The 18,412-nt window shown below is 47.6% G+C and overlaps 1 protein-coding gene across 4 annotated transcripts in view; it reads left to right on the top strand.

The window, feature by feature from the left end:
* The window catches only part of SLC6A16 (solute carrier family 6 member 16), a 33,749-nt gene that overhangs the window by 12,403 nt on the left and 2,934 nt on the right, over positions 1 to 18,412 (top strand). For 2 of the 4 annotated variants that reach the window (XM_084805411.1, XM_084805410.1), the window contains 10 exons: positions 236 to 1,119; positions 1,662 to 1,792; positions 3,579 to 3,705; positions 5,302 to 5,477; positions 6,808 to 6,918; positions 9,197 to 9,438; positions 11,214 to 11,397; positions 15,180 to 15,381; positions 16,685 to 16,844; positions 17,414 to 17,576. In XM_084805411.1, coding sequence (XP_084661537.1) covers positions 924 to 1,119; positions 1,662 to 1,792; positions 3,579 to 3,705; positions 5,302 to 5,477; positions 6,808 to 6,918; positions 9,197 to 9,438; positions 11,214 to 11,397; positions 15,180 to 15,381; positions 16,685 to 16,844; positions 17,414 to 17,576 — 1,692 coding nt within the window. In that variant the 5' untranslated portion in view covers positions 236 to 923. Of the gene's footprint in view, positions 1 to 235; positions 1,120 to 1,661; positions 1,820 to 3,578; positions 3,706 to 5,301; positions 5,478 to 6,807; positions 6,919 to 9,196; positions 9,439 to 11,213; positions 11,398 to 15,179; positions 15,382 to 16,684; positions 16,845 to 17,413; positions 17,577 to 18,412 lie in introns of all 4 variants that reach the window. The other 2 variants (XM_084805409.1, XM_084805408.1) reach the window with 1 other exon arrangement.

The raw sequence follows: 18,412 nt of genomic DNA, 5'->3' as shown, positions 1-18,412 counted from the left end.
CTGTTCAGACGTTTGCACTTAGTTTGCAATTGCAAAGAAGGAAGAGAGGGCAGGGGGAGCTCGCAAGAGGAGAAGGGAGCACACACCGGCCTGTGAGTTTGTGGCATCTTCCTGACCTTCTAAACCGTGGTTTGGAGAAATGGGAATGTTACATCGAAACTGACAGTACATCTCAGCATATCATCCTTCTCCATCTTCTGACCACTTGTCCTTTCTGTGTCTGTTCTTTTTCCAGGCTTGAATCCCTTTGCTTTGGAGAGAATTTGGGGGTGTGATGCGGTCCATCATGCCTTTGGGACACTGTTTTCTCCCAGTTACATGTGTATGATTCTTTGTATGCAAGTGTATGTATCCAAATGTGCCCAAGCACAGTAAATTGGCTGTGACTGAAGGTGGGAACATACAGTGCAAGGCCTGCTTAATACCTAAGTGAGAAGCCCTGTTTGTGTTAGTGAATTGTCAGCGTATGTGTGCCCAACTGTGATTGTGCAGCTGTGAACTGCTGTAGTGATATGTGCAAGCTTCATTCATGCTGAAGCGTGTAGATATGTGTATTACACTCTGAAGCATTGTATGAATGTGTGCACCTGTACAATAGTGTAAGGGTAAAAGCTCTGTGTGTGTATGTGTATGTATGTGTCTGCAGGCCTATGGACCACTGTGTAATGATGTTGACACGTGAATGCACACATCTGAGCAAGTAAGGGATATATGTGTTAATGTGCAAGGAGCATATACACTTGCCACAGTGCACTTTCCACTTTTTCCAGCACTGCAGTTCATAAGAGTGTGCGCTAGCACAGGCAGTTTTATAAGAAGTGTGTTTTTTGCCTGCATTGTGTGACTGTGCAGGGGCTGTAGGATCTAGTTGTGTGCCCTCTGTGTGTGTGTGTGTGTGTGTGTGTTGCACATCCCCTCCATCGATGGAGAAGTCCAAGGCAGACCTAGAATCTGCAGCGAACCCTGAAGGCAAATCCCATCAAGACCTGCTCCGTGAAGAACCCAATTCCCGGCCTGCCTGGGGCTCAAAGGCCCAGTATATCCTGGCCCAGGTTGGCTTTTCTGTCGGGATTGGCAATGTCTGGCGGTTCCCTTACCTCTGCCATCAAAATGGGGGAGGTGAGTAGATATGGGCCGTTCTGGCCAACTTGGGACTGGGATATTGTGCCAATCTGAACGCCGCGACCTTCCCCGTTCTGAACAAAGTCTTCAGAAACAGTGTAATCCCACCCCCACAAAAATTCTACTTGATTTTTTTTTAAGAAAAAAATGATTGTATCATGATGCCACGTGCTTGAGAGAGAGATTAAAAAAATTGAACCCATCCGAAGCACAGAGGGAGTGCATGAACCAGAAGGGTCAATCAGAATTCAATCCACAGGCTGTACATCACATCTCTACAACAGCAAAGGGGGAGAGGAATAATTAAGGGAGAAGACAAATGCACCTTGAAGCAAGAGCGGATGTGGCGGGTTGGCTATGGGTAGAGCTCACCCCCCCATCCCAAACCCACACCTGTTCTTGCTTCCTGGTGCATTTGGCTTCTCCCTTAATATTTCCTGATTCAGGGGATGCTGTGGAACATGGGGTTGGGGGAAGCTGGTGTCTCTAAAATGGTCAGATGGATGCTGCAGCTTGTATCTACATCTGTCCCCGGACAGGTGCTTTCCTGCTGCTGTACCTGCTGCTCCTCTTTCTCATCGGGATCCCGCTCTTCTTCCTGGAACTGGCAGCTGGGCAAATCATCCGCCAGGGCAGCATCGGGGTCTGGAAGTACATCAGCCCCCGCCTGGTAGGCATTGGCTTTGCCAGCTGTGTGGTGAGTGTCCTGCAGCAGCGTTTCCAAAACTGGTATTTGGGGTGAGGGGTTACAATCATATGAAGCAGCGGGTCAGCGCCTGGCGGCCTGTGGAAGTCACCCAGCCCATGGGGGGAATGCTATTGGATCTAGTAGTTAAAAGGAAACGTTTGCCCTTCCACCCCCAAGCACCTATGTGTTTCCCACGCCTAGTTAGGAGCTTTTAGCCTCTGCCACATATGACTGTCTTACGTTTTTAAGAAGCTGGATCAAACCAAAAAGTCCATCTAGTCCAAGGATGGGGAACTTCTGGTCCTACAGTTGTTTTTGGACTACAGCCCCCATCGTTCCTGATCATTACTCATGCTTGCCAGGGCTGATGGAACTTGGAGGCCAACAATGTCTGGAGGGCTGGAGGTCCCCCAACCCTCATCTAGCCCAACATCCTGCTTCCACCAGTGGCCATCTAGATGCCTCCAGGAAACTCACAAGGAGGGTATGAAGGAGTCAGTTATCCACTGCTGATGCCTTCCAGCACCTGGTTATTCAGAGGTACACTATCACTGAACATGGAGGTTCCATTTTGCCATCACAACTAATAGCCATTGATAGACTTATTCTCCATGAGTTTGTCTAATCCAGGCTTGTTGAACCTAAGGCTCAAATCCAGCCTGCCTAGGGTTCCAATACATCGCTCCAATGTTCCCCAGATAGCTGCACCCCCTTCCCCTGTCTCCACCCCTTCCACCAACCACTGATCAATTAGAGGTTAATTCCATAAATTAATTCTCCCGATGGCAACAAGTGATGGAATTGGTAGAGAGAATGGCTTGGCTCCTCCGCTCCTTTGCTATGGCTTGATTGGTTGCTTGCCACTGGCGTAAACTGATGCAGTTAACCTCCTGTCATAAATTCCTGTGGATACACTTGTGAAGCATCTCCTGTGCCTTGATCCAGAAGCAGTTACGTCATAATGAATTAGGATTAGGATACTGGCTAAGGACCAAACTACATGTTCAGTTAAAAACATTGATCATTAATGTATTAGAAACTGGCCACATCTCTTTCTGTAGAAAAAGCAGCTGGTGGGGGGTGGGTGCAATCCAGATTTGGGCCATGGTGCACGGGAAGGGGTTGTCACTTCCCCCCCCCCCGTGCCATTTTCATACCGAAAATATGCTCCCCCGAAGCTTTGTTTGTTTGTTTTTGTTTTGCTGCAAATAGCACCTTTTGGTGGGGCAAATAGCTGCAGAGGGCAATTTTCAGCTGGAAAATGGCACAAAAGGAAAAGCTGCCTCCCCCTATGCTGCTGTCCTGATTTAGATTGGTGGGCCCCCGTAGCTGCTTTTTCTAAAGCAGTGATACAGAATCTTGGGTCTGCCCTTGCCCCCCCCCCCCCCCTACAGACTGTTTGGTGGTTTCTCGTTTTTTCCTGCTGTTTTTTCTTCATTCCAGAAGGTTGAAAAGCCTCTCCAAAGGCTTAGCTGCTGGCAGGAAGAGCTTTTAGATAAAATATGCTGGTAGTTTTGGCCATGCCCTTTATGTCATCAGCCCCACCCACTGTTAGAATGGAGCCCCCGAGACCATCTCCAAAATGGAATTTGGCCCTCGGATTAAAAGAGGTTCAATACTCCTATTCTAAAGAAAGAGATGTGGCCAGCTTTAAGCACATTAGTTAAAACCATTCGTAGTTTGACTGTAAATAGTTTCCTCTTTGTCAGAGGCAGCCGCATCCAGTGAGGAAGTGGAGACGCTGATTTCTGTTTCTTTCCCCATTTAGGTTTGTTCCTTTGTCGCCCTTTATTACAATGTCATCATTGCATGGAGTCTTTTCTACCTGGCTAACTCCTTCCAGTTTCCCCTGCCCTGGACTAATTGCTCAGAACCAGCCAACCAAACAGTCCCAGGTAAGTAAAAAATGATTGGAGGGTGGGCGGGCACAGTCTCCTCTCCCTGCAGTTTAATTCTGGGGACAGCTCTGCACTTTAAACTGCTTTTAACCATCATTCCCTCCACCCAGGGAATTCTGGGATGGGGAATTAAGATTTTCAGCTCCTTCACCAAATAACAGTTTCCAGCTTCTTTGCAGGAAGCCATGATACGCTGGTATAAAATACTGGGAGATGGAGGGAGCTTTGTCTTAACTAGGGGTTGGCAACAGGAGAAGTCTGTGGCAGAGCACATGGTTTGGATGTAGAAGTTCCCAGGTTCAATCCTTGGCATCTCTAGGTAGGACTGGGAAAGACCCCTGCCTGAAACCCTGGAGAGTCTCTGCCTGTCAGTGTTGACAGTACTGAGCCAGATGGACCAATGGTCTGACTCCATATAAGGCAGCTTCCTGTATTCCATATAAGGCAGCTTCCTGTATTCCATATAAGGCAGCTTCCTGTATTCCATATAAGGCAGCTTCCTGTATTCCATATAAGGCAGCTTCCTGTATTCCTAGCTGGCAGCCAGGGGACTAAATCTGGTCCCTTAAGGGGTGCCATTTGCCCTTTTTATGCTTCAAAGGCCCTGAGCTATTGCCTCTGGGTAGGGGAAGGAAGGAGAAAGTTGCTTCCACATTCAACCCCCTTAAGCGCCACTGAGGTATTATTTTTTCACAATCAGGAGGACGCAGAATTAAAACAGTGTTTCCACACAGCACTTAATATAACACTTTGTGATTCAGCAGTGCCCTTTCCTACAGCCAGGATCTTTCTACAAGTCCTGTTTGGCAAAGATGCCTTGCAATGTGATGTTAGTAGTCTGACCATGTTATTGTTTCCTGTTCAGTGTGGCTGTGGGATTAGTGACAGATTTTTCCCTAATTGCCCCTTTAGTAGTCAGCTTCTGTCCCCAAGGGGAGGAGAGCTTTAATTGCTGGTTTCCTTTCATTGTATTTGTTTTTTATTTTAATAGCAAAATAGCTATAAAAATAATGAGAATGATGAAAGAAACTGAAGCAGCTTTCCCCAATCTGATGCCCTCCTTCCAGATGTGTTGGACTACAGCTCCCAGCATTCCCCAACCAGCTATGCTGGGAGTTGAAATCCAACATATCTGGAGGGCACTAGGTTTGTTTGTTTATTTATTTATTTATTGCATTTATACCCCGCCTTTTTTCCTCTTGCAAGGAACCCAAGGCGGCTTACATTATCCTCCTCCTCTCCATTTTATCCTCACAACAACAACCCTGTGAGGTGGGCTGGACTGAGAGTGTGTGACGGGCCCAAAGTCACCCAGTGAGCTTCCATGGCCGAGTGGGGACTAGAACCCGGATCTCCCAGCTCCTAGTCCAACACTCTTGCCACTACACACTGGCTAGGTTGAGGAAGGCTGGCATAGAGACAAAAGAAACTCCTGTTTGTCAGGAAGCATTTAAGAAATTCATAGACTGGATACATTTGGGCAAACAGGTACTTTTCCTGTTTCATTCCAGAATAAATGTCTGGTTTTCCATAGCAGTGCGTGGATGAAAAGAAGATTTGCTCTCTCTCTCTCTGGCCTTGTTCTCTTCTTAGAAACAGAGTGTATTGCCAGTTCTCCCACTGTCTACTTCTGGTACCATAAGGCTTTGCATGTGACCAGCTCCATTGAAGAGAGTGGAGGCCTTGATCCGGCTCTTACTGGCTGCCTCTTTGCTGCTTGGGCTCTGGTGTGTCTGGCCATGATCAAAGGCATCAAATCATCCGGCAAGGTCAGTTGCTGGGTGCTTTTCCAGTCTCCTCCTGACCGTGACTGATCTTCTCACCTGGGCCATAGCCATGGGGCCTCTTGTGGAGATACCAGGTCCCTGTATTTCCAGTTTTCAATTTTAAAGAAAAGCAAGTCTCTAGTTCAGCCAATGGTCAGAGATAATAGGAGTTGTAGCTCAAAACATCTGGGGGGCACCAGGTTAGCGAAAGCTGTTGTAGTCTCGCTCTGGAATAACAACCGACAAGCATGACTAGGGCTTTTATAGATGTCTATAAATCACAATGGGCCATGCTTCCACATAGGTATGGCTTGCTGTGTTCAGCAAGACTTACTTCCTGGTAAGCATGTATAGGATTAGGGCCTAAGTAACTCCAAATATATGAGGCCACTCCCTGTATCTTGGTTCTGGTCTCGAAAGGGTTAGCTGTGTTACTCTGTTATAGCAAAACCAACAAAGAGTCTTGTGACACCTTTAAGGCAAACAAATTTACTCTGGCACAAGCTTTCATGGACATTTTCCACTTCTTCAGATGCATGGAGTGTTAACGTCAGATTGGCAGATTTATATACACATGCTTCTTTGGTTAGGGGGGCGGGACGTACATACAATGATGATGATATTAACAGTTGATGTTGAGTTGCTCCCTGCGGTAAAGGACATTACAGTGTGCATTTTACTTAATAAATCAGTAGCTGGTGTGTGTTTTTAACCTAGCTCTTCCTTCAAGGAGATCAGGGCAGAAAACATGGTTCTAAGAATGTCTACAACCAAAGCCACATCAGAGGCCTTGGCAGAGTGGCAACAGTGGGGTAGTGGAGACAGGGCCAAAGTAACGGGAATTTTTAGTTAGCAGGGATATTGATGTCATCTGCCACTCCTTCAGGCTGCCTGTTCCCTCTGAGCTTAGCTGCAATCCTCACAGTAGCTGGGGGAGAAATGGATTTTCCTAGCAATGATATATTGCTGTACTTTGCATTACAACAGTATACTCTGCATTGTTGTAATGCAAAGTATTTTGGGGAGGCTTGGTCTTTAATGGGTAATTAAGACCCATTCGCTTAAAAAAGACTTACATAATACACACAGAGAGGGGGATGGATGGATCAACACAGCTTCTTGCATTTGGGGGCCCTCCTTGGGAGTGTAGCTATGGAGACTGTTATGATGAGCATTCACATGTCAACATTTCCCACCACACCACTGGTAGCACATGAGATTTGTGTGAAGTAAACTACAGGGAGTTTGAAAGTGAAATGCTGATGATTTTTCCTCAAGCAGCAGCTGTTCCCTGACTTTTATTTCCCTACCCATTTCCTCCATGCCCTCCCAGGTTTTGTATTTCAGCTCTCTGTTCCCCTATGTGGTTCTCCTGTGCTTCCTCGTACGGGCATTGTTGCTAGAAGGGGCAGTTGATGGGATCAAGATCATGTTCACGCCCAAGGTAAGAGGACACCCCCCCCTTGCAGGCACAGTGCTATTAGTCACATGCTTCCTCTTCCCCTCCCATGTTCAAATTCTCTGCTTTTCAGCACTAACCACAGCATAGCGTTATTTTATTGTTTACTTACGAAAGTTCTATGCCCCCTTTTCTCTGGCAGTATCAAAGTTGTCAACAGAAAAATGAATCAACTGTTTAGCTTAGAAAAAAGGGTGAGTATGGGGAGACATGATAGAAGTGTACAAAATTATGCATGGTGTGGAGAAAGTAGATAGGGAGACATTTGTCTCCCTCTCTCATGAAACTAGAACCCAGGGTCATCCCGTGAAGCTGAACAGTGGGAGATTCAGGACAGACAAATGGAAGGAGTTCTTCACACAGTGCATAGTTAAAATATGGAATTCACTACCACAAGATGCAGTGATGGCCACCAATTTAGATGGCTTTAACAGGGGACTAGACAATTTCATGGAGTAGAAGTGTAGCAGAAATCAGAGTCAGAGAGACCACGGAGTAAAGAAAAATGAGTATTCTTTATTTAACGCGCGGGCTTAAGGCTGGAATCTTTTCCAAAGAGCCAAAAGCCCCGAGGCATAGCCACACATTACTTTTATAGAGATGATGACACACAAGCGACCCTTTCTCCCACCCCCTCTCCTGTGGTTTTACAGTTGGTACAGTTGTTTATAGTACAGGAAATGGGCCATAGGACATTCTATCTTGAGAACAAGGATACAGTCTTGCAGTAAGCAAAAAGGCAAAATCATGACTGTGTTGTGCAATTTGGCTTGCTGACAGGGGAAGTCTCTACATTGCTGTTCCTGCCAAACTATGCTAGCTCAGCAAGAACATGAGACCACTTAGTCTGACCCCCGACATGGCTGCTACAGAAGGCCATCAATGGCTACTAGTCCTGAAGGCTAAATGCTGCCTCCAGTATCAGAGGCAGTATGCCTATGCACACCAGTTGCTGCATGTGGGTGCTGTTGCACTCATGTCCTACTTGTGGGTTTCCACAGGAAGCTGGTTGGCCATTGTGTGAACAGATGGACCCTTGATCTGATCCAGCATGGCTTTTCTTAAGTTCTTAAAACCAATCAATAAAAATGGTTTAAAATAATCCAGTAAGACCAGGTTGGCAGCCAAAAACCAGACACCACTTATGCTGAAAGTTGACGTTACATCAAAACAGGAGTGTTTCAGCCTGTTTGAGGGATGCCAAAAGGGAAGCTGCTAAACATACCGCCAGTGGAAGAGTGTTCTGCAGCTCCAGAATGGCAGTTGAGATGGTCCAGCTTTTAGGTGGCCTCTAAGTAAGATGGAACCTGGAACTGGGCCTCCCTGATCTCAATTGCAGGGAGGCTGCTACAACAGCAGGTGCTCCCAAAGGTATCCAGGACCCCAGTTAATTCTGCTCTACTTGTATTAATGTGAAACTTGGTTAGCTTAAGGTAGAGTTTGTATCCTTGTTTCTGCAAACTCTGGTAAGAGGTTGTGGAGGGTTATAATGATTTGTAGAATTCTGTTCTACAATCCTACGCACACTTCCTTAGCAATAAATCCCATTGATGTCTGCAACAGATTTATTGTGGGATAAGATTTCATGGAGGAGAGGCCACTTCATCAGAAGCATGAGGTGTTCTCCCCAGCAGGTAGACATATATGGGTATAGAGGAGAAAAATGTGAACAGTGGGGCCAAGCAGCTGTGAAATGCAAGAAGTACCATCTGCGGCATTTCTATGTAAAGCTTAAGGGTATAGAAGATAGCTCAGTCATTATTGGACACAGCATTAATTAGTGCTCCATAATATAGCAAAGCGAAGAGAAAACTCCCTGGAAAAGACCCTGATGCTGGGAAAGACTGAAGGCCAAAGGAGAAGGGGACGGCAGAGGATGAGATGGCTAGATAGCCTCACCGATGCAATGAATATGGACTTGAGCACGCTCCGGGAGAGAGCGCAGGACAGGAAGGCCTGGCATGCTATGGTCCATGGGGTCACGAAGAGTCGGACACGACTGAACAACAAATATAGCAAAGCTATGATGATGATGACAAAGTGAGAGAGGAAACCATTGCCTTGATTCAGGCCTAAAGAAATAGAATCAAACTTCCTGACAAGTTCTAGTTTGCCAATATTTACTGCCTTAGAGACAATTGGAAAAGATATAGTCGAGGCAGAGATGGCAGTAAACATGAAGCGTTGCCCCTGACAATGAACCCATCTAAACATTTGTTCACCATGCTTGTCTCCCCCCCCCCCTCCCCCTGCTGTCCTCAAGGTCTCCATCTGGGGAGATATGCAGGTCTGGCGCCAGGCAGCCACCCAGGTGTTCTTTGCACTCGGCCTGGGCTTTGGCACCATCATCGCCTACTCCAGCTACAACCCACGCCACAACAACTGCCACATTGATGGGCTGCTCGTGTCCGGGGTCAACTTCCTCACCTCAGTGTTGGCCACACTGGTGGTGTTTGCTGTGCTCGGCTTTCGCGCCAATGTCATTACACAGAAATGCATTGCCAGGTGAGTAGCTCCTCTCCCATGGCCCACCCCTTTGTGGGTTCGCTGCTGTTAAAATGCTGCTGCAAACATGAGCAGCCTTGGATTGTATATTTCAGTTCAGGGTTTCAAAGTCTGAGACCCTGTTTCTTTGTATGGTCTTCCCCAACCTGGTGCCCTCCTGAGGTTTTGGACTTCAGTTCCCCTCAGCCCCCTCCAACATGGCCAATCGTCAGGAATGCTGAGAGTTGTAGTCCAAACCATCTGGAAGACACCAGGGTAGGGAAGGCTCTGTATTCTCTTTATTCCATTTACATCCCGCACCTTCTAAGTGCCTCAAGAGGGCTTAGGGCAGTTTTTTTATTTAAAAAAAAAACAGGATCAGGGGGGGAAGTAACATTGGGTGGCAACGGTTCCCAAGTCCGAGAGCTCCTTTCTCCCACCAAGATAAAAGGAGGTCAGATATAAACAAGCAACAGTAGAAACTGCAGGAGTAGCAGCATAAATCCATTTTCAAAAATGGATTGCTCCATCGCCATGGCTGAAAAGGTCCTTTCCTTCCTTCCCACCAACCAGGCTTCTGTCAAAGGGAGGGAAAACAAGAAGGTCCACAGAAGTTTACTACAGCAGTGCAAACAGTGCAGCCTGTGGGTGGGCCACAAGTAGCCCCCGAAGCCTTGTCTGGTCACCCCTGGCATCTGCTGCTGCCAAAAAAAGTGAGGGGCGAGAGGAAAACACCGCGGTAGGGACAGGCTCTATGACAGGGGTGGGAGACAGGGGCCAGATTGGCCCTCCAGAGTTCCCCCCATATGGCCACGCCTCCTTCCCCAGGCCCCGCTCCATTTACTCCTGACCACCAATGGCTTGGTGGTTTCCCCGCTTTTGTGCTGTTCTTCCCCCATTCTAAAAGGCTGAAATGCCTCTCCTAATGCTCAGTTACTGGCAGGAAGAACTTTAAGGTCAAAGATACTGGGGCATTTAAAAAATATATTTGGGCCCTTTGCCCCCACCTATCATTGGGATGTGGCCGCAGGAACTTCTCTGAATCGGCCCTCAGGCTGAAGGAGTTTCTCCACCCTGTCTCTATGGCTTCTGCCTTAAAAGTCTTGTTCCTAGAGGGTCCCCAGAGCATCCTAGGAAGCCGTGCTTAAATGTCCCTCCAGCTTCTTTGGACACTCTGGGGATGCTCTAAGAAAGAGGCTTCTATGCAGGAGCCATAGCATAGCATCCTTTTTGCTCACTGGGTTGGGGTGGCTGTGCAGGGGAGGGGGCTTCAACACCTTGACACTGTGATATGGAACAGATGCTGTTGCAACAAGACCACAATCTGTTGCTGCTGGGCTGAGTATGAGTGCTGGGAACGTGTGTGTGCGTCCCGCCACCCCAGGAGATACCCGATGCGGCCCTTGGGGCCAGAAAGGTTTTGCATGCCTGGATTGGTATTAGCATGTAACTGCAATATCCCACCTTCCTTCCCATCAGCGGCCTCGTGGGGCTCCCAGGCCATCTCCCGTTGAGGCACTGACCAGACATGGACCAGCTGACCTTCAGAAAAGAGGCTGCATCAAATGCCTCCAGACTATGCCTGGGGGTAGCATATGTCTAATCCAGCCTGCTCCAAGTTGGTGCCTTCCAGATGTGTTGGGCACGAACTCCATCATCCCCAGCCAGCATGGTAGGGATTGTAGTCCAACACATCTGCAGGGTAATCACTCCTAGGCTTTGTTTCTCTTTTGTGTTTTGTAGTCATCCCTCATCTCTAACCTTTCTGCTTGCCTTTTGGTTGTTTGTTGCTGCAGGAATACAGAACTGCTGTCCCAACTGGTCTTGAATGGCTCCCTCTTTGAACAGCTACCTGGAAACTTCTCTGACCTCCCTGCTGCCCACTACAGTGCCTGGTATCGGGAGCTCCAGAATGACACGCAGGAGCAGCTGCAGAAGCGGGGGATTGGTGACTGCCGCACAGAGGATGAGATGAACAAGGTCACTGGCCGGGACAGTGAGCTGGGTTGCTGTAAAGGAGTATCCCCCTCCCCCCAAAGCATCTGCATTGAGGTGGGGGGAGGTTGTTAGAGGGGTGAGACCATTGAGCTGTGCCCAGCTTGTGACCCACCAATGGAAATGCAGCCTGCCAGCCTGGTATGGTGGTCTACCAGGGACAAAATAAAGCTCCCTGGAATAGAAACATCAGGGTGGTCAAGCAACTGGCAGGCTAAAATATGGGGCTGGTGAGCTGTGTTTGGCTAGGTGGGTCATGAGTGGGCCGGGCCTGGGTTGTTTTATGTCTGCTCAGTTGCCCTTATCCAGTAATTTTGCTGGACTGAGTGGGAGGATCCAACAGCACAAGAGACGACTCTACACATGGACATCACCAGATGGTCAATATCGAAATCAGATTGATTATGTCCTTTGCAGCCAAAGATGGAGAAGCTCTATACAGTCAGTAAAAACAAGACCTGGAGCTGACTGTGGCTCAGATCATGAGCTTCTTGTTGCAAAATTTCGGCTGAAATTGAAGAACGTAGGGAAAACCACTAAACCATTCAGGTATGACCTAAATCATATCCCTGATGAATATACAGTGAAGGTGAGGAATAGATTTAAGGGATTAAACCTGATAGACAGAGTGCCTGAGGAACTATGGACGGAGGTCCGTAACATTGTTCAGGAGGCAGCAACGAAATCCATCCCAAAGAAAAAGAAATGCAAGAAAGCCAAATGGCTGTCTGATGAGGCTTTACAAGTAGCTGAGGAAAGAAGGGAAGCGAAAAGCAAGGGAGAAAGGGGAAGATATATCCAACTGAATGCAGAGTTCCAGAGAATAGCAAGGAGAGACAAGAAGGCCTTCTTAAATGAACAATGCAAAGAAATCGAGGAAAACAACAGAATGGGAAAGACTAGAGATCTCTTCAAGAAAATCGGAGATCTCAAGGGAACGTTTTGTGCAAAGACGGGCATGATCAAGGACAAAAAAGGCAAGGACCTAACAGAAGCAGATGAGATTAAGAAGAGGTGGCAAGAATACACAGAAGAACTATACAGGAAAGATCTTAATGTCCCTGATAGCCATGATAGTGCTATCACTGAACTTGAGCCAGACATCCTCGAGAGTGAAGTCAAGTGGGCCTTAGAAAGCATTAGTAACAACAAAGCTAGCGGAGATGACAGTATTCCAGCTGAGCTATTTAAAATCCTAAAAGATGATGCTGTTAAAGTGCTGCACTCAATATGCCAACAAATTTGAAACACTCAACAGTGGCCGCAAGACTGGAAAAGGTCAGTTTACATTCCAATTCCAAAGAAGGGCAATGCCAAAGAGTGTTCAAACTACCGCACAGTTGCGCTCATTTCACATGCCAGCAAGGTGATGCTCAAAATCCTACAAGCTAGGCTTCAGCAGTATGCGAACCGAGAACTACCGGAAGTACAAGCTGGGTTTCGAAGAGGCAGAGGAACTAGAGATCAAATCGCCAACATTCACTGGATCAAGGAGAAAGCAAGAGAATTCCAGAAAAACGTCTATCTCTGCTTCATTGACTACGCTAAAGCCTTTGATTGTGAGGATCACAACAAACTGGCAAATTCTTAAAGTGATAGGAATACCAGACCACCTTACCTGTCTCCTGAGAAACCGGTACAAGGGTCAAGAAGCAACAGTAAGAACCAGACATGGAACAACCGAGTGGTTCAAAATTGGGAAAGGAGTACGACAAGGCTGCATATTGTCACCCTGCTTATTTAACTTATATGCAGAGTACATCATGAGAAATGCCGGGTTGGATGAATCAGAGGTCGGAATTAAGATTGCCTGGAGAATTATCAACAACCTCCGATATGCAGATGATACCACCCTAATGGCAGAAAGCGAGGAGGATCTCAAGAGCCTCTTGTTGAGGGTGAAAGAGGAGAGTGCAAAAGCTGGTTTGAAACATAACATTAAACAAACTAAGATCATGGCATCTGGCCCCATCACTTCCTGGCATATAGAAGGGGAAGAAATGGAAGCTGTGACAGATTTTACTTTCTTGGGCTCCAAGATCACCGCAGACGGTGACTGTAGCCATGAAATTAAAAGACGTTTGCTCCTTGGGAGGAAAGCTATGGCAAACCTAAACAGCATAGTTAGAAGCAGAGACATCACCTTGCCGACAAAGGTCCGTCTAATCAAAGCTATGGTTTTCCCAGTAGTAATGTATGGCTGTGAGAGCTGGACTATAAGGAAGGCTGAGCGCCGAAGAATTGATGCTTTCGAACTGTGGTGCGGGAGAAGACTCTTACGAATCCCCTGGACTGCAAGGAGGTCAAATCAGTCAATCCTAAAGGAAATCAATCCTGACTGCTCATTGGAAGGACAGATGCTGAAGCTGAAATATTTTGGCCACCTAATGCGAAGAGAAAACTCTCTGGAAAAGACCCTGATGCTGGGAAAGACTGAAGGCAAAAGGAGAAGGGGACGGCAGAGGATGAGATGGCTAGATAGCCTCACCGATGCAATGAGTATGAACTTGAGCACGCTCCAGGAGAGAGCGCAGGACAGGAAGGCCTGGCATGCTATGGTCCATGGGGTCACGAAGAGTCGGACACGACTGAACGACTGAACAACAACAACAACGAGTGGGAGGTCCAGTGAAGGATGAGGAGTGACAAGGAAGATGTTTTTTTTTTTCTCTGTCTCTCTGTCTTTTATGGAGAAGGCTGTTCTGCCCTGCCTGCCCTTGACATTCTTATATGTTACAGTTCCTCCTGTTACATTTGATCTTATCCAAAAGGCCGAAAAGTGATGCCTCCTGTTTTAAAATAGTGTTAAGCATCCAGCTTTGGAGAAAACCACTTGCGAAGAAGTCAGATTTGCACAGTGCTGATAGATGCAAGGATCAGCCAGTCATGAAGACATCCCCCGCCCTTCTCAAAGCAGGAGTGTGCAGAGGGCACTGTTTGGCTGGCCTTTGTGTCTGTCACAAAGCCACTTTTAAAGTGTAGAACAGTTTTTCCCAACCTAGTGCCCTCTGGATGTTTTGAACTCTCAGCGGCAGCACCCAGCATGGCCCATGGCTAGGAATGCTGGGAGTTGTAATCCAAAACATCCAGAGGGCGCCAGATTGGGGAAGCCAGATTTAGACTGAAAAACCACACAAGTGCTTTCCAGAAAACCCAGTGCACCCGCCCAAAGCGGAGCCCATGCAAAGCATGGAAAACCTAGTGACAATCAGTGTTTGCTCTAGAGCCAGATATATGTCTCAGTTGAGGAGTGCAGCAGTGGGAAAACAGAGCTCAACCTGCAGTAATAAAAAACAAAAATTCAACATAGGTATGTCTATGTAGTCCTATAGTGGTTTTGCCTTTGGTCTGTTGAGCTGAAGAGCAAGCCAATGGTAGGAACATAGCAGGCTGCCTAAAACCAGGTCATGACAGTTTGTCCATCTCCCCCATATTGACTGTGGCACGCTGGGAGTTGTAGGACTTTTTTGTGTCTAAACATGTAGGATTGAGACCTTAAGCTACAATAGGCTGGTATGTCTGGCCCTGCCCATTTTGCCTTCGGCCCCACCCACCACTGGAATGTGGCCCCCAAGAGCTTCTATGAAATTTAATTTGGCCCTCAGGCTGAACGAGGTTCTGCACCCCTGGTCAATGCCATAACTAGGCCCACGGGCCTGGCCTGGCCTGAGATATTTCCTTCTTATTGGTTTAAGCATGCCACTTGCCAGTTTCAGTAGACGATTACCTGATTCTCCTTCTCTCTCTCTCTCTCTTTCTGCCTGCAGGGTGTGGAAGGCACGGGCCTTGCCTTCATCGCCTTCACGGAAGCCATGACCCTGTTTCCGACTGCCCCATTCTGGTCTGTGCTGTTCTTTTTCATGCTGCTGAACCTGGGGCTGAGCACTATGCTGGGGAACATGCAAGGGATCATCACCCCCTTGTTGGACAACTTCCAGAGGCTCCAGCGCCGGCGGACCCTCTTCACAGGTAGGGCAGAGCAGCCGTCGTCAAGGTCCCAGGCGAGATTCTTCCATCGACAGGTACATTATGCAGAATGAGATGGTCGGATTCCAGGCTGTACCATTTCAGGCAGCACGGAAGGGGTGGGGGACTGTATTTCTTCAAATCCATTCTGTCTGTTCGGTTTCATCAAACTAAAAAGGGTTTTCATGTCGAGTTCAATAACAAACATTGCACAGAGGAAAACAAACATCAAATAAGGCACAGCCACCAAAGCATAAGATAATAACAAATAAAGATCCCCCGTGTTGAAAGCTCCCAACTTGTAATAAATTTGCCCATTGGACAGAGGGTGATGTTAAACCTTCCTCTGAAGTCCTTGCTTGTGTCTACCAGGTGTGCCTCAACTTGGCGCCCTCTAGATGAGTTGGACTACCACTCCTATCATTCACCAGCTGGTGTGCTGTGCTGGCTAGGGAATGATGGGAGTTGTAGTCCAACACATCTGGAGGGCACCAGGCTCACAAGAGCTGGTGTACACCTGTATACATGTCCCTCAGTGAAGGAAAAAGGAATGACACTCAAAGATGGCAGACCTGTACAGAACCTATCCTGACAGCTGAAATGTGAGATGTGGAAAGAGTTCCTGAACCCGCATTTCTTATAAGGCCAAAGGTGGACAGTGTACTGCTTGTCCAGAGAGCACCAACCATAATGTTGTAATGTTTCAGGTTTCTATAACTAGGATGAGGAGGGGCAGACTGCAGTCACTCCAGAGGCAAACAAAAAAATATTTAACAGTATTTACTTTAGAATTTCTGTTAAATAATATTAACAAAAAGACCAATAGAACTATAAAGGAACTATGAACGCCTCTAACTTTAAGCCACAGTGCACTGTAAAGCACAGTGTTACGTCATTAGACCAACAGCCATGGCTTGTCCCCATTCTTTCAGACTTTTGTTGCTAGTCTCTTGTGGAGGTTCACAGCAGCAGAATGCAGGAGACTGGTGTGAACAGGCTGACTTGCACTCTGCTCACTTCTCTCCCTGGCAACACTGAGCCCTGAGTGGAGAACTGTAGACTGCAAGTAGCCAGACAGGCTGGTGAGGCAGTGTCTCTTACATTGACGCCACCACCCCCTGTCCCCCCATACACAAGAGGCGCCTCCCTCTTCTAGCCTGAAGTGCAACTCTGAGCACTCGAAGCCCAAACAAATATGGAAGTGCTGTTTCCCATGCCTCCGGCTGACAGCGGGGCCCCTTGTTGGTCCACAGGCCCTGTCAGGTTCCTGAGCACGCCAACTTGCTCTTCCTTTCTCTCCTCGCAGTGCTGTGTTGTTCCATTGGGTTCCTGCTGGGCCTGGTTTTCGTTCAACGCTCAGGCAACTATTTTGTGACCATGTTTGATGACTATTCGGCCACCCTGCCCCTGCTTATTGTTGTAGCATTCGAAGCTTTTGCCGTGGCCTGGATCTATGGAGCTGACAGGTAATTCTCCAGACCTGCCTCCCAGCTTTAGCTGAGCACTTGCCAATGTGATTCTTTCTGTTTTTTAGGGCAGGAGTGGGAATGCTTATTCTGTGGCCTTGAAACAGGGGTGCAGAACTTCAAGGCCAAATATGGCCCTCTGGGGGTCCCAATCCGACCCTCTGGGTTTCCCCAACAGGCCACATACCCTTCTCCTGCCCCCATTCCCCCCAACTACTATTTTTTGGTGGTTTGCCAGTTTTTGTGCAGTTTTTTCCCCATTCTTAAAGGTTGAAATGCCTCTTCTAATGCTTAGTTCCTGGCAGTAGGTGCTTTTAGCTAAAATATTCTGGTGTTTGGGAGGGTTTGGGCCTTGCCCCTTTTGCCTTCAGCCCTGCCCGCCACTGTAATGCAGCCCCAGTGCTTCCCCAAAATGGAATTTGTCCCTCATTTTGAAAGAGGCTTTACACTCCTGCCTTGGACAGAGCCTGGATTGTCTTCCTCTGAGTTTGCAGGACATCTTAATCATTTCATTCCATGCCCTGTCTGCCATCTTGATCTGTTTCTTTCCTCCTTTTCTTCTTCCACAGGTTCTTAAGCGACATAGAAGCTATGCTGGGCTGGCGGCCATGGCGTATCTACAGTTACATGTGGCGCTTTGTTAGCCTGGGGTCAATGTTGTGCCTGCTGCTAGCAAGTCTGGTACGCATGTTTTTGGAGCGGCCTACCTACCGGGCCTGGGACCCACAAAAGGTAAGAGGTACACCACGCTTTCCAGTCCTGTCCCTTCATGTTTCTAATCAATAGCAATTGGCCCTGTCACCTCTCTGAAAAATAAAAAATAAATTAAGCAGTCTGGAGATCAATCTGCTGTATAAAGAACAAAGAGTCCTGTTGGATCCTGAAGCCTGCTTCATTGTGTGAGCTGTTATAGGGAAAAGCCTGTAGGAAGTGGATAAAAATGGTGGCGTGTGTGAGACAGAAGGCAGTTGAGTGATGGGGGACCCTCTTCCCCAGTTTCTATCCACAGATATCAATACCTAACCCAAACTCTAACAATAGCAGTTATTTTTCTTGCATGCAATCCAACAGGTCAAGATTCCCCTCGCTGGTTCCACTATGGAAGACCCAAAGCATATGAAGTGGTGTTTGCATTTGAGGGCGCTTCCAGACAGGCGGCTCCTAGCGCTAATAACTCATTGCTGTTCTGCTACAAATAAAATAATAAATAATACAAGCAGAATGGCATTGGACTTTCCACCTCTTGTGCATTTTCTGTCTGTACAACGCACTATGTTCCATCCGCATCAGTGCCCTTAGCTTTATTCTTCTGTCTTTGGAAGGAGGGGTGCAGAGCCCAGGTCCGGGAGTCAGATCTGGCCCACCTGGGTCCCAATCAAGCCCTCTAAGGTTCCTCAAATGGCCACTTCCCGCTTTCCCCCGGCACTACCCCCTTTCCCCCAACCACTGATTGTTTGGCAGTTTTCCTGGTTTTTGTACAGCCCCCCCGCCCCCTTCTAGAAGCTTGAAATGCCTCTCCTAAGGCTTAATGCAGTAAGGGCACAATCCCATGCAGGCTTAGACAAAAA

This window comes from Heloderma suspectum, chromosome 6 (assembly GCF_057233095.1).
Source record: "Heloderma suspectum isolate Gila_16-S chromosome 6, 16-S_ref, whole genome shotgun sequence".
Lineage (NCBI taxonomy): Eukaryota > Metazoa > Chordata > Lepidosauria > Squamata > Helodermatidae > Heloderma > Heloderma suspectum.
The sequence above is the reverse complement of the archived record's forward strand: the minus strand, read 5'-3'. Positions and strand labels throughout refer to the sequence as shown.